Below are 25653 nucleotides of genomic sequence, written 5' to 3' on the forward strand. Positions count from 1 at the left end.
GTTGTTTATTTAGGCGAAACCTCAGCTGCTCAGACTCTGCACAGGGTTGCACGGTGTGTGTGGTAGTACTCGTAGTAATGCAGTCCTTTCGATTTTTGTTGCTTTGCTTCAAAATGAAAACCATGCTCGGCTAAATCTGCGTTGCTGAGAGAGACAAAAACAGGAACATGAAATGGAGATCACACGGGCCAGACCGTCCTTGTATGGAGAAATCGGTAAGTAGCTTAGAGTTGGTGACTAACAGTAACCGAGACAGCCGTTTCAATAAGGAGTCTGGCGGTTATTTTCCCGATGATGCCAGCAGATCCTAGATTTATTAGCTTTTCATTGCCCTCCTTTCATCTTTCTTTGACGATACTGATTAAGGCTAGCCTTAAGCCAGCATGGTATCTTAAACTGGTTGACGTTCGTCTGAGAGCATGACGTCGCGCTTTAAGCTCGTTGCTGAAACCAGCAGGCATTGAACTGCCTGTTGTGCAACTAGTTCAGCAGTGGATCCATTATAACGCACACCTCACACCATGTAAGACAAATACATGTGCTATTCAGGTGGGTTGGGCCCTGCTGCACACGTGCAGAGCACTAGTGTCATTTGTGTTTAGGTTGTGCGAAACCACTTTCTCCCACTTTGTCATGTTCCCAAACCTCTTCTCCTTTCTGCGCATTTGTCATCCCTTTATGTTATTTAATGGGTAACTCTATACAAAGTTGTCTTGACATGGGATTAAGAGCTGCATGTTTTATGAGGAGAAGAAACACTCTGGCTTTTCTTTTAGAAAGAAGTAGTATAAACGCTCATACATCCCCTCAACCCCCTTCCCTTGACTGTGAATAGATGCTCTTAGGTTTTGTTTGGTTTCACATCTTTGCAGCACACGGCCTTGGATTCTGGACAGACCGGTCAGCAGTGCACGAGGCTGCTGCACAAGGCAGGGCCTTCCAGTTGCAGCAGCTGATCGAGGGAGGTGCCGCAGTTAACATAGTGGCTGTGGACTCCATCACCCCCCTGCACGAGGCCTGTATACAGGGACAGGCCCAGTGTGTTAGACTGCTGCTGGATGCTGGCGCACAGGTGAGGAGGTTTTGTGGTGCTACCTGACTTCGGCACATCACTAGAGAATCAAGCACAGTTGGTGGCTTAGGTGGTAGCTCAACATGGTGCATGTGTGCTGTCATTACGGCCCTGTCCTTCAGGTGGATGCTCGTAACATCGATGGTAGCACGCCGCTGTGTGATGCGTGTGCAGCTGGAAGTCTGGATTGCGTCAAGCTGCTGCTGGAGTATGGAGCAACTGTAAATCCTCCCCTGTTCACCTTCTCACCTCTTCATGAAGCCTGCATGGGAGGTGTGTGTTTTCCAACACAACATTGTGCATAATCATATTTTAAGCCATGTCAGTTGATTAAAATACACTATACTGCCAAATGTATTCAGTCACCCTTCAAAATCATTGAATTCAGGTGTTCCAATCACTTTCGTGGTCATAGGTGTATAAAATCAAGAAGCTAGGCATGCAGACTGCTTCTATAAACATTTGTGAAAGAATGGGTCACTCTCAGGAGCTCAGTGAATTTGAGTGTGGCACCCTGATAGGGTGCCACCTGTGCAACAAGTCCAATCGTGAAATATCCTCGCTACCAAACATTCAGCAGTCAACTGTAGTGGTATAATAAATAAGTGGAAGCAACTCAGCCACAAAGTGGTAAGGCCCGTAAAAATCGCAGAGCAGGGTCAGCGGATGCTGAAGCGCATAGTGCGCAGAGGTCGGCAACTTTCTGCAGAGTCAGTCGCTATAGACCTCCAAATTTCATGTGTTCTTCAGATTAGCTCAAGAACATGGTGTAGAGAGCTTCATGCAATGGTTTTCGACCCCAGTTGGGTGTCGGCCCTACCTGTTGCGACATGACTGCGCACCAGTGCGCAAAGCAAGGTCCATAAAGACATGAATGAGCCAGTTTGGCGTGGAAGAACTTGACTGGTCTGTACAGAGTCCTGACCTCAACATGATAAAAGGCATTTGGGAAGAATTCGAGTGGAGACAGTGAGCCAGGCTTCATGTGTCTCTCACAAATGCACTTCTGGAAGAATGGTCAAAAGTTCCCATAGACACCTAAACCTTATGGAAAGCTTTCCCAGAAGACTTGAATGGTTATAGCTGCAAAGGGTGGGCTGACATTATATTAAACCCCATGGATTAGGAACGGGATGTAACTCGAATTCAAATTGGGTGTGAAGGCAGATGAGCCAACACTTTTGGCAAGATGGTCTCTCTAGTGGAGAAACAGTGCAGCTGTATTGTAACAGAGACCTTTATGGCTCCGGTGGTGAATACAATGGGAATCAGTGTACTTAAAGCTGTAGCTCCACCTGCACAAATCCTCTCCATTGTATTTAAAACAAAAAACCAAAAAACTAGACGAGCAGGTTCACCGACTCTCGCTGACCAGTGTTAAGACAGACGGTGATTGTGGGCGCAGCTTTGCAATGATGTAAATGTCTACGTGACTGAAACTGCATCCAGGGCCTGGGGCTTGGTGCTTGGTTTGTGACATACTCGTTTTACAATAATGACTACAAAAGTGACACAGAGATGTTTGTTTGTTTGTTTGTTTGTTTATTTTTTTGTTCTTGTGGAATTTACTATGTTCCCGGTCCATCTGTCATAGAATCACCAAAGCTTCAGATAGCACACCACACAGCCCAAGTCAAAAAGATAACCGTATGCATGCACAGCTTCACCTGTTAAAGATATATAGTTCATATGGATCGGAATGACTGGAACATGTAGGACAAAATTATTTGGAAAGCAGTCCTGGGAAAAAAGTCTTTGTGCCGACCTTCAGGTTCTCTGTAGAAAGATGGAAGGATGCAGAACAAACCACTTACAGACTGTCACCTTGAGTTTCACAACTATTTTCAGCTTAATATTTATAAGAAAAAAGTTCTTAAAGTCCAGCTGTGATTCTCTTAATGGCATTACACATGGTTACAAATGCATTGAGAGGGACACCGAAAAGGACTAATTCTTCTGATACTAATAATTATTGCTGCCAAAAATTCCAAATGTACCTACCTGCATCGCCAACATTTGCTCAACTGCAGAACTTTTTAGGTTTATACAACTGGAATTAGTTATTTTCTGTGTTTGTTTTTTTTGTAAATATCAGGGAATTCAGATTGTGTTCAGCTCATGATCAATCAAGGAGCTCACATGGAGGCCCATGACTGCCACTATGGGACACCGCTCCATGTAGCCTGTGCCAGGCAACATTATGACTGCGCCAAAGTTCTCCTCAACGCAGGTGAGTCCAGAAGCCTGTACCACAAAGCAGGATTTGAGCTTTTCAGGGAAATTTCAGGGTGGTTCACTTATTACCAGGTTATATCGCCATGCTAACTTAACCTGTGAACCTGAATTCTCTGAGAATAGCATCACATTAGTGGAAGATTCATCAATCAGACCTGTGTGCTCATATAGTAGGAGGGCCTAAATTTTGTAATTTTTACTTTATTTTATGGTATATCTTTTTTTGTTTCCCTGATGGATTCACAAAATCTATAATGAGTATAGATTATTGAATCCAACTTTATTTCTTGACATTTTTCCAGTTATTTTTAAGGTTCTGTAGCTTTAGCAGTAATCTGTCGTTCTACAACAGAGCACCTCTTTGTACTTATGGACTTTATATCACATTTGCACAGATTAAGCCAGTGTTTGGATTCTATTTTTATATTTATTCTTTACTCGCAGACCATTAAACACCACTGGGACTGCAACTCTCTCTTACACATTAGTTTAATGAAATTCGTTAATGTGACTAAGTCTTGGGCTATTCCTTATTTCTTTATATTTTTCTGCCAATTAGGCGGATATTCGTGTACTATCTTTTTGTAAAGTGGTCTTAAACAATAGTTCTCCAGGCTTGCCAAAGACCTTTCAAAGTGTTTCTTTGGATATTGGTTGCTTTTTCACTCATATTCAGCCCAGTCCTTGTGTCTGACCTTTTTTTATGGGAATATTTTCTTGCTTAAACCACTGAACACTATGAATCATTCAAGCGTAAAAAAGACGAAACAGTGTCCAGTTAGCCCTGAAAACTTTGGTATCTTTAAGGACTTTGTTACTGGCACATTGTTGGGTAAAACGAATCTGTGTCAAATGCTAAAGATAAAAGTTTGACAGACATAATATAGTATTTCGGATGTGAGAGATGCATCTGGCCTTTCAGGTGATCAATTTTTTCAAATTGGGGGCAACAAGTCTTATGGAGTGATAATTCCAAATTGGTAATTTTTGGTTTGAATCATGAACATATACAGAGGTGGTCAGGAGAGAGGCATGACAGTGTCTACAACCATCTGTAAAACACGGTGGAGGCTGTGTCACGGTTTGGGTTTGCATTTCAGCCAGTGTTGTTGGAGATTGTTTTGAACTTGATGGATTTATCAATGCAATAAATTACCATCAGATTTTTAGCTCACACAGCTACTTTGTTTGCTCTTGATGTATTATTACTTTAGTATAGTTGCCTCTCTGTAAAAATGAGCTGACTGGCTGCCTGTCCATAACAAGGTTCGTGTGACTGCATATCTTGTCGATATTAAGATTAAGCGAATTCAAATCACTGAAAAGGATATCTGGCGTTTCCTCTGCGCACCACGGCTAATGAAATTTACAGTTATGATGTACTATTCAGTCATCATGGATTAGAGATAATTTAGTGTGATATGCTGTCTTATCTGTGCTTCTTTAAAAAAAGAAAAGGACTAATAAGCTGTTTTTAGAGCAGAAACAAAACATGCTGCATTACTTAGTAATGACAGCATTATTATAACCATGATATCATGGCTTGTTCCATAATAAAATCTCTTGTACATGGCATGTATGTAACTCTCAGTCTAAAACTTAAAATGGCATTTTTAAACTTTTTCTGAATAAGACGAAAAATAATTTTCTGTACAGTCAAGTTTTACCTTCACAGCTTAACCACAAACAGGACACGTATTTCTAAACATCTAAACACAGGAAGTTGACTTCTCTTCATTGTTACGCGTAGCACTTTAGACTTTGAGCGTGGACCTCGTCTTTCAGTATCCTCTATTAATAATTGTATCAGTGGATCCATCCACAGTTTCACTGTTCCAACGTCTGTCAGTAGTAGCAGCTACAAGCATACCCCACTGGATCTGAAGCTTCCTCTCTTATCTGTACAGAGAGCTAGCTCAAGTCGGTTTTTTTTATAATACATTTAGGCTAAAAAGGTCAGCAAACAGCATTGATAGTAATGGACTTACTGAAAAGGACCTGCAGCCATTACCAGGATATATGTATATAATATATTTTTTTACTGTAATATTTGGTGTCAAATATATTTCTTGCTTTATAAAGTGATTATGATGTTTATAATTTCTATTAAAAACACAACCTTGGGCATCAGCAGCGCTTTCCTCTCTCTTAGAAGTTTGTTTTCCTTTTTGAAAGGGGCAAACGTGAATGCTGCCAAGCTCCACGAGACAGCTCTTCATCACGCAGCCAAGGCAAAAAACACAGATTTGATTGAGTTGCTTGTGGAGTTTGGGGGGAATGTGTACGCCACGGATAACCTGAACAAGAAACCTATCCACTACACCACTCTGGGATCCCCATCGTATCTCTGCCTCGAGTTCTTTGAGAGTGAGTATCCACCTAGAGTACATCCTGTTTATTTTAGTCCATCAAGAACACTAGTGACGCATAACTTGAGATGGCTTTTTCTGTCTTAGAATACCCCCTGAGTTTACAGCAGATCAGCAGGGTGGCAGTGAGGAGGATTCTCGGCACAAGAGCGCATAAAGTTGTTTCTAGGCTGGACTTGCCTAATCGTATCATAAGCTTCCTGTCTTACATTCCGGCTCCAGTCATTGAAATTTAATCGCTGGTTGCAACGGCTGTTCCTGTGGCCCTTTCTTCTGAAAATCATGTGACAGGATGTTTGAGCTGACAGTGATACCACACAGATGTCTTAACATTTCCCAAACTAGATGGGTGTATAGATTTTTATTTTATTTTATTTTTTTCAGTTAAATACAATGACTTTTTGTCTAAGCAAACTGAAAATGGGATTTTTTTTTTTTTTTTTAAGGTCATAGCTACAGCAACAAATTATTCTGACAAACGGAAAGAAAACCCTGCAGTATTTAGCCTTGACGTTTGACGTAGTTGGCAAACCTTAGCCTCTGCATCAAATGAATGTTAGGTCAAATGTTTTTTTTTTTTTAAATGCCCTTTTCCTCTAATTTGCTCCACCCAATACCGAGAAAAATCTCCGCACCTTCTAGTGTTTAGGGCTTTGTTCCTTGGTAGGTTGTGCACAATTTAGGCAAGCAATTTGCTGCTCTGTGCGAAGACCGAAAGATTAATTTTTGCCTTTTAAGGCCATGCACAGCAAGTGTCAACCTTACACAGGGGGTTTCCATATTTTAGATGTCCTTTGAGAACTGTGGTGGTGTGTGCCGACTTGTCTGGCACATTCCCGGTGTGTATTTGTTGCAACAGGCCAAGTTCCACCTTTTAATATCCATTATTAGTAGTTTTGAATTCATGTACTCCCCCCCCCCCCCCCCCCCCCCCCCCAACCCCCCCCCCAACCCCCACCCCATACTGATACCAAGTCCTGAAATGGTATCGGTATCGGAGCGCACCTGTGTGTATTCAGAGGCTTTGGGAGCACCACTCATCATTTCACATTTCTTGGAATAATTTGTGTTGATATAACACCGTTTGCTTTGTGGAGTTTGAGATGACAAGTATTTATTTTTAATGTAAATTTGTACATAATACAGATGGTTCTACCTCTATCAAATCTGTGTAAATAAATACCAGATGACTACCACATGAATTTAAAAATAACTTGGTGTTGTTTTAATTGGACTTCAAGCGTCATTTAAAAAAAATTTTTTTTTAAACACCCACAAAACTGTTTTAGATTTACAGGTACTTCATTTCCTTTAGGAATTGACAGACTGCGTGAAATGAATGGAAAGTTCCACTGGAAAAAAAACAACTTAAAAAACATCCACTTGAAAAAACAACAACAAACCCCTATAGTTCCCTAATGGGTTTGGGAACCAAGCTTCACCAGTTGGCAATGCTTAGCTGGAAATGATCTGAAATTGCGTTTTCAGGAACTAATATTGTGAAAGGTTATACAGGGAGTGCAGAATTATTAGGCAAGTTGTATTTTTGAGGAATAATTTTATTATTGAACAACAACCATGTTCTCAATGATCCCAAAAAACTCATTAATATCAAAGCTGAATGTTTTTGGAAGTAGTTTTTAGTTTTAGCTATTTTAGGGGGATATCTGTGTGTGCAGGTGACTATTACTGTGCATAATTATTAGGCAACTTAACAAAAAACAAATATATACCCATTTCAATTATTTATTTTTACCAGTGAAACCAATATAACATCTCCACATTCACAAATATACATTTCTGACATTCAAAAACAAAACAAAAACAAATCAGCGACCAATATAGCCACCTTTCTTTGCAAGGACACTCAAAAGCCTGCCATCCATGGATTCTGTCAGTGTTTTGATCTGTTCACCATCAACATTGCGTGCAGCAGCAACCACAGCCTCCCAGACACTGTTCAGAGAGGTGTACTGTTTTCCCTCCTTGTAAATCTCACATTTGATGATGGACCACAGGTTCTCAATGCGGTTCAGATCTGGTGAACAAGGAGGCCATGTCATTAGTTTTTCTTCTTTTATACCTTTTCTTGCCAGCCACGCTGTGGAGTACTTGGACGCGTGTGATGGAGCATTGTCCTGCATGAAAATCATGTTTTTCTTGAAGGATGCAGACTTCTTCCTGTACCACTGCTTGAAGAAGGTGTCTTCCAGAAACTGGCAGTAGGACTGGGAGTTGAGCTTGACTCCATCCTCAACCCGAAAAGGCCCCACAAGCTCATCTTTGATGATACCAGCCCAAACCAGTACTCCACCTCCACCTTGCTGGCGTCTGAGTCGGACTGGAGCTCTCTGCCCTTTACCAATCCAGCCACGGGCCCATCCATCTGGCCCATCAAGACTCACTCTCAAGGTTTGGAGGCCTATCTCCACCCACCACCACTTCCCCTGCCAGTGGCGGACTCCCTCAGGTGTCGGTGCGTTGGTGGTTCTTTGTGTCTGGGGGTGGGCGTCCGGGTACACACCGGCTCACTCCTTGGCGGCCGCTTATCGGGGCCTGGAGCCTGGGGCTCGCTCGGGCCACTTCGGAGGCGGGGTGCCCCCGGCCTCTCGGCCTGGGGCTCGGTCACTCAGGCACAGCTGGCTGCCGGCGGAGCTCACGGGCGCGTCACTGCAACTCCCCCTGGCTTCTGCTCCGCGGCTGCTGAGTGAGCCCTCATCTGGGACTCTCCTCAGCTCTTACTGGGACAGTGGCGCGGCTGCCCCTCTGTTGGTCTTCCTTGGTCTCTTGTGTTCTGGGGGCCTCTGGATGTCTGGAGTTTTGATCTCCTCCATACCTGCTTCATACCCTGGAGGACGGGGCTGTGGCCCCCCCACACTCCCTAGCAGATCGTTACATGGAGAAACCTTTGGAATGCAAGCATGCTGATCCACACAGGTGTACACACGGGTGTTCACAGACGCGGACTACAGCTTTCTTGGCTGCTGCCTCAAAGCACATTGTGCGCTGTCTATCTTGCGTGCTGCACAATATCGTTTATTATTTAGTATCTACTGATATCTACTGCTAGCTAGTTTATTGTGATGGTGCCGTTTTTTTTATTATGTTGCTCTTTGTTGTTTGCTTTCTCTTCTGTTTTTTTTCTCCATACAGGTGACCCAGGTGTTTTTTTTTTGTTTTTGTTTTTTTTTTGTTTCTTTTCCTTTCTTCCCCCCCTTCTCACTGTCTCTTCTCCCCTTTGGTTTTCTTTCTCTCCCTCTCTTTCTTTCATTCTTTCTCCCTGTCCTATCCCCCAGTCATGTCTGTCCCGTTTGTAGGAACTGAAAATAAAATAAATTCATAATTATAATAAAGGTCAATCAAATGGACCAATATGGCAAGGCCATGATGATCCACTTGGTAAAATAAATCCGCTTGGCATCTTTCTTGGCCTTAAGACAACAATTCTGATGGCTAAAGATCCAAACGGGACACAAAAAAAAAAAGAAAAAAAAAAGACTCACTCTCATTTCATCAGTCCATAAAACCTTAGAAAAACCAGTCTTGAGATATTTCTTGGCCCAGTCTTGACGTTTCAGCTTGTGTGTCTTGTTCAGTGGTGGTCGTCTTTCAGCCTTTCTTACCTTGGCCATGTCTCTGAGTATTGCACACCTTGTGCTTTTGGGCACTCCAGTGATGTTGCAGCTCTGAAATATGGCCAAACTGGTGGCAAGTGGCATCTTGGCAGCTGCACGCTTGACTTTTCTCAGTTCATGGGCAGTTATTTTGCGCCTTAGTTTTTCCACACGCTTCTTGCGACCCTGTTGACTATTTTGAATGAAACGCTTGATTGTTCGATGATCACGCTTCAGGCGCTTTGCAATTTTGAGACTGCTGCATCCCTCTGCAAGATATCTCACCATTTTTGACTTTTCCGAGCCTGTCAAGTCCTTCTTTTGACCCATTTTGCCAAAGGAAAGGATGTTGCCTAATAATTATGCACACCTGATATAGGGTGTTGATGTCATTAGACCACACCCCTTCTCATTACAGAGATGCACATCACCTAATATGCTTAATTGGTAGTAGGCTTTCGAGGCTATACAGCTTGGAGTAAGACAACATGCATGAAGAGGATGATGTGGACAAAATACTCATTTGCCTAATAATTCTGCACTCCCTGTATATACACTCAACAAAAATATAAACGCAACACCTTTGTTACTGCTCCCATTCCCCATGGGATGGACGTAGAGACCTAAAATTCATTCCAGATACACAATATAACCATCCCTCCCAAACAGTGGTCACAAATCAGTCCAAATGTGTGGTAGTGGGCACATCTGCTATATTGAGATAATCCATCCCACCTCACAGGTGTGCCACATCAGGATGCTGATCTGACATCATGAGTAGTGCACAGGTGTACCTCAGACTGCCCACAACAAAAGGCCACCCTGGAATGTGCAGTTTTGTCTCACAGCAAAATGCCACAGATGCCACAAGCAATGAGGGAGCGTGCAATTGGCATGCTGACAGCAGGAATGTCAACCAGATCTGTCGCCTGTGCATTGAATGTTCATTTCTCAACCATGAGCCGTCTCCACAGGCGTTTCAGAGAATATGGCAGCACATCCAACCGGCCTCACAACCGCAGACCTCGTGTAACCACACCAGCCCAGGACCTCCACATCCAGCAGGTTCACCTCCAAGATCGTCTGAGACCAGCCACCCAGACAGCTGCTGGAACAATTGGTTTGCACAACCAAACGTCCCTGAGACGGTTTCTGACAGTTTGCACAACCAAACAATTTCTGCACAAACTGTCAGAAACCGTCTCAGGGACGTTTGGTTGTGCAAACCAATTGTTCCAGCAGCTGTCTGGGTGGCTGGTCTCAGACGATCTTGGAGGTGAACCTGCTGGATGTGGAGGTCCTGGGCTGGTGTGGTTACACGAGGTCTGCGGTTGTGAGGCCGGTTGGATGTGCTGCCATATTCTCTGAAACGCCTGTGGAGACGGCTCATGGTTGAGAAATGAACATTCAATGCACAGGCGACAGATCTGGTTGACATTCCTGCTGTCAGCATGCCAATTGCACGCTCCCTCATTGCTTGTGGCATCTGTGGCATTTTGCTGTGAGACAAAACTGCACATTCCAGGGTGGCCTTTTGTTGTGGGCAGTCTGAGGTACACCTGTGCACTACTCATGATGTCAGATCAGCATCCTGATGTGGCACACCTGTGAGGTGGGATGGATTATCTCAATATAGCAGATGTGCCCACTACCACACATTTGGACTGATTTGTGACCACTGTTTGGGAGGGATGGTTATATTGTGTATCTGGAATGAATTTTAGGTCTCTACGTCCATCCCATGGGGAATGGGAGCAGTAACAAAGGTGTTGCGTTTATATTTTTGTTGAGTGTAGATTGCATCTTTCAGTCACATAGCAGACTCAAGTACATCATTGGTATCTTAACATGGAAACTTTTTGAAAGACATATTTTCTTAATGGCAGTTTATTGGTTTATGTGCAAAACTGTTTAAAATGGGCTCAACCAAAACACGTCCTTTCAAAATGGCACAACTGCAGATAAACAACGTGTAGGTGGTTGGACAGCAATCGTTCGAATAGCACCCTATCCCTTTAAGTCAGTCAGACTCTAGGGTGGGACAAAAAGTGAATGATTAAATGTGACCATAAAGCACAAAGGAAAAGTCCTCTCTGCAGCCCTTCTGAAGGGTTGCTCTGATAACATGGTTTTTATTCTGGTGAAGACTAGAAAAGCAGCCTGAAATGAACCTGAAACCTACACCTACGCTCAGACAATAAAAGCATTCATTATGCCTGACTTGCACTAAAGCATGACTGAACATGAGCTTGTGTTACAGAGCAGCATGGGTAACAAGTACAAAGCAGCTAATATTCACTGTAAAATCCTTCCTTTTTTTTTTTTTTTTTTTTAACCAACTGTTTTTACAGCAAAGATTAGTACAAATACAAAGTATGTTGTCTGTGGACTGAGCCAAAAACTCAGCTGGTGTAGTCACAACTTGCTTGGTGGAAAGTTTGGTCGTCAGTGATAAACAAATATATATTACTAACAACAAAGATGACATGTGAACGTTCATCTGGAGGATGTAAAAACCAGAATGTGGAAAAACTAGAACAATTGCCGTGAGATGGAGAGATGTTAGCAACCAAACATGCAAACAGTGAGCAGGAAGTGAAAAGAAAAACCAAAACGTTAACTGTAACCTCAGTGCATCTGGAGACAGCTCAGTTAGGGCCAAAGTGTCAATGCGAATTAATGTCCTTACCCACAGTTTGAGTATTTTAAGCTCGCCGTGACACCACAGCTTCTTCCTGGCTGGACGTGCCTTGTTTTTGTAAGTTTACTCTCTAACTTAAGAGAGTACAGTAACCTGCAAAATTGGTTTCTTTCTGCTCAACAATACCAGCATGTTCTTCACTCTGGAGATGGTCAACACACGCCAACAACTGCATGATGGTGATGACGTTTAGTGAGCTGTCACGGTCTTCTGAATCCAGAACTGATAGTTCCAAAGTTAAGCGACAGGATTAGAAGAAACGTTTTTGTGAACCCTTTAGAATCAGCTGCATTTCTACTCTGATTATTAATAAATGTGGTCTGATCTTCATCCAAGACACATTAATAGATGTGTTTGGGTTTTTTTATTTTTTTTTTTTATTTTATCACACTGAATAATAAGAATAAGAGTCTGGGTTTGAAAGTGCATATGAATGAATTTGTGACCAAAAGATGAATTGGTTGGAACCTTGCCTCAAGCACAACTTTCACAGGACCTCAGAAGAACCATTTTAGAGGTTCATAAAGCTCAGAAAAGAATACAAAAGCAATTCTAGAGCCCAGTCCAGGATGTCCATCAGTCTGCATTAAGACACAATGTCTCATTCATAAGGTGTTACTGCTCTCCCTGGGAACTAACATCTTGCAAAGATTATACCAACAAAAAGACACGTAGTCCTGAAAAAGGTGATGAAGCAGCCAAAGTGACAGGAGAACATTGCAATAGCAAAAAATACCAAATAATAATCAGGTAATAGAACGAAAATAAGAAAACATAAACCAAAACGGTGCCGCCTAAGATCAAAGGCTAACTGGATGATCTGGAAAGCATCAGGTATTCTTTGAACATATGTACGTTATACTTACTGGGAAGCATGGCAGAGGAACCATCAGGGTTTGAGCTTATTTGCTTTCCTGATGCATGAATGCACTGAAACTGGGGGGAACAATGAATGGTGACTATAAGGGCAGCAATACCTGACATAAAACCGGCGGAGCACACAAATGAATGGACAGCAGAAGGGTTGCAAAAGAAGAAATTCATGTTTTGGAACGAACAAACCAGAGTCGTGACCTCAACCCAATTTGTAATGTTGTAGCGCGATCAGAAGAGGGCTTGTGAATCTCGTCATAAACTGAAACTGATGCATTTTTATTTTTTTTTTAGGAGGAGGAAATGTGCAAGTTATAAACGGTTGCAGGAAACATCCCCTGTTCTCGCTGTACAGTTTTTTCCAACCTGGACTGTTAATGTTCAATCTGTGTGCTTAAAGATTTGAACAAACATTTGAGTGTTAGTTCAGTCAGACCGGTTTTTCTTAATTGCGACTTAATAAAGATTAATACAATGACCCCCTAAAGCTGTGGATATCCTTTTACCTTCAGCAGACAGTTAACAGTGAGTCATTATTTAATGAAAGGTTTAGTCCTGAGCATTCAAAACTTTTTCCACTTCCCCAAGCCGGCCATTTTATCTTACCCAAACCTCAGCAGCTGTGTTCAAGGGGAAGCAGGTGTTTGCCGTGTAGGCTTGTGTTATCAGGGCAACGGTCAAGTCAAATAAAAGGAGGCGTGACAGCTTATCCTTAAGCTTTGCGCAGACTCCTGCTTTCATAACTCTCCCAGAAAGAGTACATGACGCTCAACATTGGCAGTTGTAAGCATCTTTGAGGAAGAGGGTTTCGGTTAGGCTGTGGTGAAGCATCTCATGCTGGTGACACATTATCAGCTATAAATACTACTGATCAAAAGCTGTATAAGAGGCCCCCCAAGGGTTTTAGTGGAAGTAAAATGTGTGCAGATAAAGCTGCTGTGTGGCCGTCTAATCGAATTGAAACAAAACATCCATCAACAGAAATTCCAATGATCCTTCGAGCATATAAAAATGAAAAAGAACTTAAGAAAGTCTTTCAGGTTCCTGTTTTTAAAATAGTGAGTGAAGAATCGGTTTAACGAGATAGAGGAAGTTGGCAATGCGATGAGCTGTTCTCTGACTCTTTATGACAATATATTTGAAATACGCTTTGTACTGACGCTTGTTTCCCTGAATGCTATGAATACATCTAAGTTTTGCAGTGATGCTCTTTTCGATGACTGTTTAATACTGAATATTGACGTACACCTTATCTAGAGTCACACTGTGTCAGTTGTATGTTTTACAGTGAAAACAAACGCAACAACAGATATTGAGGTAAAATTTTCATACATGTAAATCAGGCTTTGCAGGTGTGTAAAGACGTCATTTTCAATTTTGGATTTGGCCTGAAGAGCTACGATGGGCATTTCACAGCAATTAAAACAAAACAAAAGTCAAACTTGCCTCTGAACTCAAAAGGATTTATCCATAACCTGTCTTTTTTTACATTTCGCCTTTTCCAGTTTGATATATTTGAACAAAAACACATGAACAAACGTGCTAAGAGTCGTTTTTTGAACACTAATTGGAAAGAAACCAGTGTCTAGTTTTTTTAAGCTTCTGTTTGCTTTAAAAGTGTTGCAACACTGTTGAACTGCCCCGTTAACAATAAAGGGAAGTGACTGAGAACTCAAAGTACAATCAAGAGGATCTTAGTAACCTGCAATAAAAAGTCTCAAACTCAGTTTTACTAAATGTTTTATTTTTTTCCTTTTTGATTAACAAATTTCCTCTGAATATGTGATGAATTCTTGATGTCCCTCCTTCCCCCTTAAAAACAATTCTTTATACATCTGTGGTCAGTGCTCTCACACGTGTTCTGCTCCCTATCTTGACACTGATCTGAAACACTTTGAGCCTTGTTTCCTTGGTAGACAGTTTCTTGGTCCCTTATCTTGGCACAGATGACACTTAAAACGGACAGCTTCACACTTGTTGCTCGTGCTATAGACACACAGTCACATCCTGATCATAGCACAAGACAGAGACGGTTTAAAAAAACAAAAAAAAAAACAGCCTTAACCAAAAACCAAAGCTGAAAAAGTTTTCAAAGCAACAAGACAGAAAACTCTGCTTTACAGCTGCTGTAAACACATATGCAAATAGCACGCTTTTTTTTTTTTGTAAACTAATTACACATTTTTAAGGGCTACAGTTGGATTAACATTTGGACGGTGATGATTGGAGAAGCCTTTTCAGTGCAGATGGATAAAAAAAAATGTGACTAAACAGGACACACGTCAAATACATGTAAGAGGAACCCTCTAAATAGCTACACTCCAGTTTCCTTCCTCTTCAGTGATCCCTGTAACTTCTGGTCCAGTCTGGTTTTGGAGAGCGTCTGAGGCCTCAGTTTGGGGCCAGAGACAGGAGGAGGACAGTTCTCATTTTCCTCTTCGTCACAGACTGTGGTTGAGGACACAGAGGAGTGGCTTTTTGCTGGGATGGTTTCCCCCCGCTGAACTCTAGCTGGAGCCCCCTGCTGTTGGGACATGGCGGTTCGGAGGCAGTTGAGCCACTGCTGCTTGTGGTAGACGTCACTCACATGCAGTGTGTGGGTCTGGCCGTGAGAAGGATCCAGAGAGCTCACGCGGAAAACATTCTTAGCTAGAGAAGAAGAGAATAAAAGTGGCAGTCAGAAAAATAATACTGATGCTTTGAAGCTACAGGATTCTGGAAAATCCTTTTTAATGACACTCAAAAAAGAAAAAAAAATTCTTCGCCAGTTCATTCAGCATTATAAACACCAGTCCTATAAGAATCCATAATCTCCCACCTCACCCAACCTCCTCTGCATGTTTCTTCTAAAGAGTAAGTCAACACAATGGTACAGACAACTTGTGAGCAAATACAAAAAGGGCCGCCAGTCGTGGCAAGCCAAGTGTGAATTATAACATGACTCAGCAGGTTCACTCTGGTGTGCAGTGTGCTTTAACCCCGTAAAGCCCAAACTATTAAATATTACCAGAGAACTCGAGTGTTTATTGAACTTACAGACCAGTTAATTTATTTTGTTAAATAAATATTAATTAACATCACTAATAATTATGAAAAAGAATATCAATTAAAAATAAAGAACGCCCATCAATGGATGTTTTTGGAGTATGTTGTGTGGTTTAACATATCAGTCCAAAATTTCCCATCAAAAACTGGTAAAATGGATAAAACCTGACGTAAGGATGAACATGTGTAATTAGGTCATATCAGGTTAGTGTGACTGTGTATTGCTGCTCTTGGCTTCACCATTTTAGCGAAAAGCATACTTTGGAAGTGGACCACTACTAAGCCCCCCCTTCTTCTAGCAGGAGAATATGACTGAGGTTTGTAAATGAAAGTTGGCGAGAGAAGAAGCAAGACGCAGCTACTGACTGGATTCATGCATCCATGCATGCTGAATATTTGTGGAGTTACAACTAAGACATTTTCAGTTATAAAGGTATTAGTTTTACTATAAAAGATGCATTTCTAATAATTTAGTCTACAAAAATTAAGCACAGAAAAAGAAAGCGTCCAAAGTGACATCTTATAATTGTTTTGTCTAACTGATGGTCTAAAACCCCAAAACTCCTCATGTTTACACTGATATGAACTCCCGTCTATTATTGAAGCCATCAGAAGTCAACCCACCTTTCTCTCCATTGGTGAAAGCCCCTCTGAAGGACCCGCCCATGCGGATCTCTCCATCCTGCAGGTCCTCCATGGCCAAGTCTCGAACAGGGATGGGCTGTCGATACACCTGGAAGCAGCTCCTCTCGTTGCGTGTCACCGGCCGAGTCAGAACGAGCAGCTCAGAGAAGAGGAACACGTGCAGCCTCTGAAGCAGCACAGTAACAGAGCGTGAAACTTCAAAACGACACGAACGGCGTGCAGCTACTGTAACAGCGAGAAGAAGCATCCATTCTTACCGAGCCGCTCTTGTTCCTCAGCTCGCCGTGACACAGAAGTGTCTTACACTTATCTATGAGGGGGTCCCGCTGCTTATCGTCCAGAAACTCCAGTTTGTCAATGTAATACTGGCACTCAGACTCCCCCTTTCTCACGTTGATATCGGACAGGATCTCCTGGATTATAGTGATCTGGATAATAAAAAGTTATCATAAAATGATGGTGTATTTTATTTGCAACAAACATGCAAATTGCCAGATTATGTGGCACGCAGGTAACGTACTGCTGTCTCCAGACTGGTCACGTCTGGGTGATCGGGAGGAGTGTGTCTGAGGATCTCTCGCAGCAGCAGCGGGTATTTTACCAGACGTGAACGAGGGATGTCAAGGAAGCTCCAGAGGTCCAACTTCCTGCTGAAGGGTGACTCCAAACAGCGCTGCAGGAAATCCTGCACCCGCCTGTCCTGCTTTTTCTGGTCCAGCAGGGCTTTGGCGGCAAGCTGGTTGCTGCAGTAGTTTTTGTAGGCATTCAGACGGGGCAGCTGAGAGAAAAACAGTCGGAGGCAAAACATTTACACGGTGCACTTTTCATGTCGTTAAAAAAAAAAAAGAAAAGAAAGAAAATATCCAAAGGCTGCTTGTCGGATTAGTTTTTTAAAAGGATTTTCAGTTTCCTCAAAAGCATCTTAAATATGAATATTAGCTGATGGCAGGCTGTGAAGTTTCAGTCAGCATCATCAGTTCTAAAGTAAACGTGATCTCTACTGCCACCATATGAAGACTATTGTTAAAAAAAAAAGGTAAAATTAGAGTGAGAGAATAAATTAAATAAGAATCTGCAACCAATTTACTCATGCAACATTAAATATACAAATTATTGTCATGTACAGCCAACTATTAAAAAAAATGATATAATAAGTACCAATTCTAGCAAATAATATTTTAACTTTAGTGAGTTTAGCAAGAATTTTTATAATATAATATTTGTATTAAAATGTCCTAACTTGGCAAAGCCTTATAGGATAAACATCCACTAAATACACTCACTGCTAAATTAATGAGGTACAAATTATGGGCTCTTTTGTAGCACAGATTTAATAAAGTGCTGGAAACACTTATGATAACAATCATACAGTTGCTGCATATTTGTTGGCTACACATCCACAACAATAATCTCCTGGTCAAACGAATCCAATTTGAGCCGATCTGAGCTTTGTGGTGTGACTTGACATGTTTTCCAGCTGGATGGGCATATGGTCATAAAAGGATAGCCATGGTCAGCAACAATACTCAAGTAGGCTGTGGTGTTTAAACAGTGTTCAATTGATACTAAGGCAACCAAAGTGTGCCACAAAAATATTCCAACACCATTATACCACCACCACCAGCCTAAACCGGTGATACAAGGCAGGATGGATCCATGCTTTTATTTTGAAATTGAGACTCGTCAGACCGGTCAACATTTTTCCAATCTTCTGATGTCTAATTTTGGTAAGTCGTGTGAACTCTTAGCTGACAGGATTGGCACCTAGTGTGGTCTTCTGCTGTTGTAGACCATCTGCTTCAAGATTTTACTGTAGCTGCAATGAATGGCTAAGTTACTTTTGGCTTCCTATGAGTTCAAAGCAGTCTTGCCCTCTCTTCTGACCTCCAAACTTCTCCAGAGTGGTCACATCTGGGTGATCAATGCAGTGCTTCTGAAAATCGTCTTGACCGTGTCTACTGGGCTAAATGCACTGATTTGATACCAAGTGAGTGGCCGATTAGATATCTGTGTTATCAAGGTGAGTGTATATTCTCAGGATAATGTTACTGTATTCATACCCAGTCTATCACTATCTGCCCGATCTGTGCTACTGTTCCATCAGAGCCAGTTCCCTCCGTCAGCTTCACCAATAACTCTGCAGAATGTTAAAAAAAGAGAGAGAAAAAAAGAGACACATTTGTTAGCGAAAAACAAACAGCTTCCAGTTTTATATCCAAGTTAGCGAGAGCTCACCTTCGTGTAGAGGGATATATGCATCCAAGTCGCCAAAGATGTGAGCCAGCTCCTCCTCTGTCATGATGGAAAGCTTTAGCATCGGATCGTGGTACGCCTAAACACAAAAGCAGCAGTTTGAGTAAAAAAGGAAGCTGAAATTAAGCTTCTATTTTTACTCAAATATTCTACTAACCTTTCGGGCAAGTTGAAGATCTTCGATGAGGTCCTGCTCTCCCCTGTACAGTTCATAAATTGCCTGAGAATAAAACAAATGCCGGAGAGGTTACTTTCTCAGCTCTCAGCACATTTAAGATCCTGCTCCTGACTTAAGGCTGAGCTGCACAACCTCTTGTCTCTTGATCTCTTTTGTTGAGAACGTGCTCTTCTGATGGACGTCCAGCGTCTCCGACCACAGCGTGCTGTTTCTCCGTTTCGTGGGGGTTGGACCTGAAGCTTTGCTGCCAGCTTTGAGGGACATCCCTGGTGACTTGGTATCACGTGATGACATTGACTACAAAAAAACAAAGGCTGTTGTTATTGAAGATGGTACGGGGTAAGTGTTGTTTTTAAGTGTCACAGCACAGCGCTCACCTGGATGGTCTGACCAAAGCGCCGCACTGCTCCATTCTTTGAAGGAGATATCAAGTTGACGAGGGATGAAACTTTGGCAAGTGATCTGACACGCTTGTTACTGGGTTCCTAAAAAAAGAAAAATACAATTATAATAAACTAAAACTGTAGGATTTATTTATAATTGAAGCTATTGGCATTTTTAAATAGCCTCACACACAATTTACTCATATTCCTTTCATCTATCTTCTTAAATGCTCTATTTAGCAACAGCAGTAAAACACCTGGATGACATGAAACTGATCTGCTCTCTTAACAGTTTCAGTTTAGTCTCAGGACTGTTTGCTGTGCAGATGTATTTATGTTGCACTTAGATCTACAGTCTGACTATGTGATCTCCAGTGAAACACACACTGAGAAGTTATATCCATGAACAAAGTGTCTGCTTGGTTAGATCTCTTCTTGTACTTCATACGGTTCTCCTACACATTTGAGGGAGAATTTCAGCTTTCTCAGCTCTTCCTTTCAAATATCCGAGTAGAGGAACTTTGCTCCTGCTTCTACAGCACAGAAACATAGTGTAAATGCTACGGTGATGTGCTGAACTGAACCCTGAATTTATGACAATCACAGCACCAAGAGACGCACTGCTTGTATACTCTTTCACAGTTATTTCCTCAGCCGGTCTGAGGCATAGCAGGATTATCCTCAGCCTGCATGATTCAGGCTGTCTGTGATGACAACCCGAGTCATGCAGAAGGATTAAAGTTTATGGTAGAGATGCATTCAGGTGCAGAAAGGAGGCTTTCCGACTCTCACCTTGAGGTCGAAGCTGGACAGGCTGACGGTATCATCCTCCTTCTCTTTGCGCTTTCTTTTCTGCAGCAACAAAACACAAGATAGCGGTTACTTTTAAAGACCCGATGAGTGTTTAAACAACAGATTTAAAGCAGCATCTCTTATATGAACATAACAACGACAACAGTCCAAAATGTTATCCTGCTACCCATGACCAGATGCAATACGTATATGGGGGTTTCCTGTCTCAGATTGGGACTTTGACGGGAGACTACCCATGGCAGTGTTCTCTGTCGACACACAATGAGTCCATGTTGTGTTATTATTTGGGTGAAAAGTATGCATTTCTCCATTATTTGTGACAGGTGTAAAAATAAGCCGCAGCACAACTTTACTAAAAATTGAACTAGCCTTTTACAGGCTCAAACCTTATGGAGAACTACTAGAACTGATTTCACATTCTTGAATGTTAAAAACACAGTCGTCGTCCCCCCCCCGTGTATATTGGTACAGAACGTCTCCCTTCTCCGTCTGGATGTAACACTCCCTTTTATCTCCTAGAGCATTTACTTCCGAGCATTCAAACCGCGGACAGTACAAAAGTTCAACCCTTTCAGAATCAAAACACTGGAGGGTGGTTGGCTGATCTGGTATCTGTGTAAAATGTGCAGGTGCGGACAAAGCCAGGGGGGCTGACGCACACTGTGTGCTTGATTTTTTTCTTCTTAAATGTTATTACTGTGATGCTCGTGATTTTTAATGCTGGATAAAATCACCAAAAAACCTCTCAGGCAAAGGTTTTGGAAAACCATACAAGCCATATAAGACATGGATCAAGAGAGCTGTTCAGTTTACAAAGAGATAATTGTGTGAGGGCCTGATCGCTGTAATAAAACATGATGCCGTTGCATATCAAACATGAACTCACTAGGCTGAAATCCCACGGAGTCCCAGGAGTGAGGAAGGTGAAGGAGCTGCCTCTCTGCAGTGGTGGTCTGTGGGAAATTAAACAAATCATGTTTGGCCTTGCACAATGAAAACACATTTATAGCATGGTCGTTACACAATGGCAGCTTTTCATTTTCTGGTATCTTATCAACATGGTCAGCAACAATATGCGAGGCTTACAGTATAACATGGAAGCATTTTTGTTACCCTTTACGTTGCAGTTATGTTTCAAATATGTGCTCTGGGATGACTGAGGCACAACAAAGCCATTTAAGGAGCTGTGCGGTTCTGTTGTGCTACTTGTCAATTTTGGCGACAAAACAATGAAACTACACAGTTTCTGTCAGGGTCAAGGCCAAGGGGCAGCTGCACCCACTACTGCAAAATCCCACTAACAGTGCTCATGACTCTGAGGAATGAGTAGAACCAGTACTGTAAAAGTTTTGTTGAGAGTCATGAGATCTGATTTACTGACATCACGTTAACCATTGTTAATAGGGGTGGGTTTTTATAATCGATTCATCGATTAAAATCGATTCTGGCTTGGATAACGTAAAATCGATTCATTAAAATCCTGAATCGATTTTTTTAATATAAATTTATTTTGCCCGAAATGCCAGAATCTCTGGTGACATCTCACAAAATTTCAAGAACCACCAAACAGTTAAGACAGTAAATGAGAGCAGGTACACGGATTCTGCACAGACTTAAACACACAGCGCGACCCGCGGATCAGAATCAGTGAGATGTCGCCTTTCTCACGGTCGGGGCTGAAAGCCGACAGCTCGCTGATTCTGATCTGTCGGCGGGTCCGCGCTTTGTGTTCACGCCCTTTATGAGCCGATTCTAAAGCTGTTAGTTTGATCTCTCTCCAAACAATATTGACCGAACCAGCAGCAGAAGAAGATCCAAACGCTTCACATAAACATCGTCATGAATTCACTCTGACTTTTACTGTTTTGCTTCCACCGCGATGCACAGCTCTCTCTCTCTCTCTCTCTCTGTACTTCAAGAACAGTTTCCCTTTCTTCATTATTCGCTTGCTTGTTACACAAATGGTAAATGGTAAATGGCCTGTATTTATAAAGCGCTTTTCTAGTCCCTAAGGACCCCAAAGCGCTTTACATATCCAGTCATCCACCCATTCACGCACACATTCACACACTGGTGATGGTAAGCTACATTGTAGCCACAGCCACCCTGGGGCGCACTGACAAGTCTACTGTTGTTTACAGCGCTGTCGGCCGCTGTTTTTTTCCCTTTTACATTCTTCCGAAAAGAAAACCTCATTTCTGCTGTTCAATACTGAATAAATTTAAACTTTTTAAAATTATTCAAAATGCAAAACGCTTAACCGTGTCTCTAATAAAACCGCTGTAACTTCAGAGGTAATGTTCATATGTTGATTAATGGTTTTCTTTCGTTTTTGATGTACTGCAGAATATTTTTATAAAATCCCAGGCCAGGAAAATCACCTTCATGTTTTTCTGTGTTTTATCTTCAGCTACTTTGACACAAAAGCATCTGCTGTGACGCTCACACCTTTGATAAAGTCTTGCGAGTGTCAACTTCCTTTTTATTGATACAAAAATATGTAAATGTACTGATCTGAATTATAATATTTCTGACTGTCAAAATTTCCCAGATTTAAATCGAATCGAATCGAATTAAATCGAATTAAATCGAATCGTGGATCGAATCGATTCGGGACCTTGTGAATCGGAATTGAATCGATTCTAGAAATCAGTGACGATACCCAGCCCTAATTGTTAACAGTCACCACTTTCTGGGAAAAAACAGTTGGAGCCAATCACATTTTTTGAAATCCGTATCTGATATTATACGGTTTGCATTTTTTGAAAGTCTGCAAGTACAAATACAGGTGCAGTGCATGGCCATCAAATTAAAGCCACAGTACACTAATCAAAACGAAGCATTATAAAGCAGGGTGATCAAATAACAACAGTGTTTTATAACATAAACATCTATATAGTGTTTATAATGCACATATAATATTAGCCTTAAATGATTTGGGGAATGTTTTTTTTTTAATTAAGCCCAGTTTAATATTTAGAATGTAATGTTATGACCAAAAGATGTAACCTCATGAACTCGTGTGGGCTAACCTTAACCCACATGTATGTTGTTGGAGGGTGTATATGCAGTTGTTTTGGGTCACTTCTGTTTGGTGAGAATGACTCCCACATAAGGAAAAAGGTCAAAAAATTTGGAGATTCACAGAAAGTGCATGTTGCAAGCCTCAATGAGATGTGCTGTATAAAGCGTAGACTAACTGCAGCTTTTGCAGTCTACCAAATGCACATATTGCAATTTCAACTTGAAAAAATTATTCAACCCTAAATGATACAACAAATAATGTTCTTTTTGCAAACTTTTGCACAGGTCTGATTACAACGTCTCTCCACCTGTAGTATTTTGATGGTAATTTGCAATAAAAGAAACGAACAACCTGTAAACAAAGTTTTGTTCCCTCCCCACAACAAATAAAGATGTATTTTACAGAGGATGACATTATTACAGCCCTAATATAAAGATGATGTCTACTGCACAGGAAACTGTACAAATCCTAAATCACACACACATATGCATGTAAAAATTAAATTTATTATCTCTTTATTAAAACAAGATAAGCAGACATATGTGTATTTTCAGTCGATTGGTTGGCTTCCGAGGTGCACTTGAAAGCACCTTTTGCCAGTTACAATACCAGCCCTGCCCGTCACAGTTGGCCGACCGGGTAATGGATAAAATGTTTGCTGTAGTATACTGTACTATATTGCAAAAGTTCTGTCGAATAAATAATTATGCTATCACCTTTTCGTAGCTACGTGCTTCTTAGAGCTGTTTCTCCGTAAGGTTTGAGGCGAGGGCTCCGCAGCGCTGATCATACTGGTCGTAGACGTCCTCGATGACACCCTGCGAAGTTTGTGTCTTTTGTTTTCCGTCGTGCTTCCGCTAAATTCTTCGTTTTCTTCCATTTCCCGTGGCTATACGTTGTGAGATGAGTTATACCCGAAATTATTTATGACTAAGCGAGGAAGATAGAAAAACCAAACGTATGAAAACTGGCCCTATACGTACAAAGAAAACAGAAGATCGATGACAACAGAAGACACAGCACGGCGGAAGTTTGAATATGGCGGATTCTTGGAAATGGACCAATCAGGATACGTCTCGGAGCTCCGCTGCTAGACTAGGTGGGAGGAGCCAGTCTGAGCTCGTCCGCGTTTCATAACGAAAGATAATGAAAACCAGCCTATCAGAGTTAGCGGGGTGCACAAAACCTGCAGTATGAATTGACTGGGGACAAGACAACACTGATCCATTCTGATCCATCAAAACTGATTTATGCTTTGTTTGTTTGACTGTCCACTCCGTGCAAGGCAGAAAGCCTACTCACGCAGTCCAAAGACATGCTAATTAGATTAGCTGGTTATTCTAAATTGGCCAAAGGTGAACGCTTGTCTGACTCTCCATGTTAGCTCTGTGATGGACTGGCAAAGTGTCTGGGGTGTGGTCAGCTCAGATAACCTCCAGTGACCCTACACCTTGTATGGAGTCATTTTTGACAAACTTTACACTATCAGAAATGACACTTAGGGAAAATTGAAAACTTGCCACAGAAAACATTACCAGCATTAAGTATTCTCAGAACAGTTTCAGAATGAAAGCAGGGATGTAGTTTTTTATCGTCTTCAGGCAGAACAAATTTGACTGTTAAGTAGAGTTAATCATATTAACATATATTATTACATAGGACTCTCTTTTCTTAATCCACGTTTATGGTGTCAGTACGTCTGTGTTCAAATAAAATCACTAGAATTGACTGAATTTTCAACCACTTTTGAAAATAAATTGAGTTTTGGACACCTGGAAATGACCCTCGACCCCCGAGTGTATCTCTAGTACAGTGAAAAACAGGAACTTTTCTGTCCTTTCAGTTTTTATCTATTACTTAACTACTTTAGTGTAGTATGAAAGGCAGTGTGTTTCTTTCTTTTAAGTCACGGGTCTTTTGGACTTGTAGATTTGGAATCTAAAAGAAAATTCTTATTTGGTTTGCTGACTTTACTTTATTTTTCAAAAGATGAGCCACGACATTCACTTTGATTCAGATTAGCGTTTTGACTCGAACTGGCACATACTCATGAATCAGGTGACCATTGTTCTGATCATACTGACACAAGTGATGTGACTCAGCCACATGACTAGAAAAAGAGCATCTCAACTGAAGGATGATCTCTGTTCTTTTTATAGTTCAAGATAAAAACATTAGCTGTGAAGGCAGAATCAAACCATTCAGCGCAATCAAATTTCTGCACTGTTACTAACATAAAGACAGCAACTAAAGTTATTTTCATTATTCATTGACCTAGCAGGTATGCTTCAGATACGATCTTCTCACAAAATAAAGTTCCACAAAAATAGATTTTATTTGCACAGATATATTTTATTTGGATCCAAATACATTTACAAAAGACTTAGTTTTGTTTCATTTTACATTAAAAAAAAGTTTTTAAACTTGAAATACTATTCAGTGATGCT

General features: G+C 41.4%; 2 protein-coding genes across 3 annotated transcripts; one reads left to right on the forward strand and one right to left on the reverse strand.

The window, feature by feature from the left end:
- asb13b (ankyrin repeat and SOCS box containing 13b) lies at positions 1-15034 on the forward strand. Of its 2 annotated transcripts, none has more exons than XM_085412598.1 (6): positions 1-215; positions 873-1072; positions 1195-1345; positions 3168-3302; positions 5483-5674; positions 13159-15034. In XM_085412598.1, exons 1-6 carry the CDS (start codon positions 173-175, stop codon positions 13260-13262), a joined length of 825 nt encoding a protein of 274 aa, XP_085268724.1. In that variant the 5' UTR covers positions 1-172; the 3' UTR covers positions 13263-15034. The 2 variants fall into 2 exon arrangements, with proteins under 2 accessions (XP_085268724.1, XP_085268723.1); XM_085412597.1 differs by lacking the exon at positions 13159-15034 and adding an exon at positions 5764-7566 and having other exon boundaries at positions 3-215.
- On the reverse strand, positions 14588-24251 carry LOC146665121 (neuroepithelial cell-transforming gene 1 protein-like). Its single transcript, XM_085412595.1, has 12 exons — positions 23923-24251; positions 21068-21134; positions 20161-20220; positions 19363-19470; positions 19118-19282; positions 18965-19027; positions 18790-18886; positions 18615-18691; positions 17075-17332; positions 16812-16982; positions 16534-16720; positions 14588-15513 (listed from the first exon to the last, which is right to left on the reverse strand). Exons 1-12 carry the CDS (start codon positions 24084-24086, stop codon positions 15179-15181), a joined length of 1752 nt encoding a protein of 583 aa, XP_085268721.1. The 5' UTR covers positions 24087-24251; the 3' UTR covers positions 14588-15178.
- Between the last annotated feature and the right edge of the window lie 1402 nt (positions 24252-25653).

Source organism: Rhamphochromis longiceps, linkage group LG7 (genome assembly GCF_057381845.1).
Source record: "Rhamphochromis longiceps isolate RC_006_pf linkage group LG7, R_longiceps_female_GT1.1, whole genome shotgun sequence".
In the NCBI taxonomy this organism is placed as follows: domain Eukaryota; kingdom Metazoa; phylum Chordata; class Actinopteri; order Cichliformes; family Cichlidae; genus Rhamphochromis; species Rhamphochromis longiceps.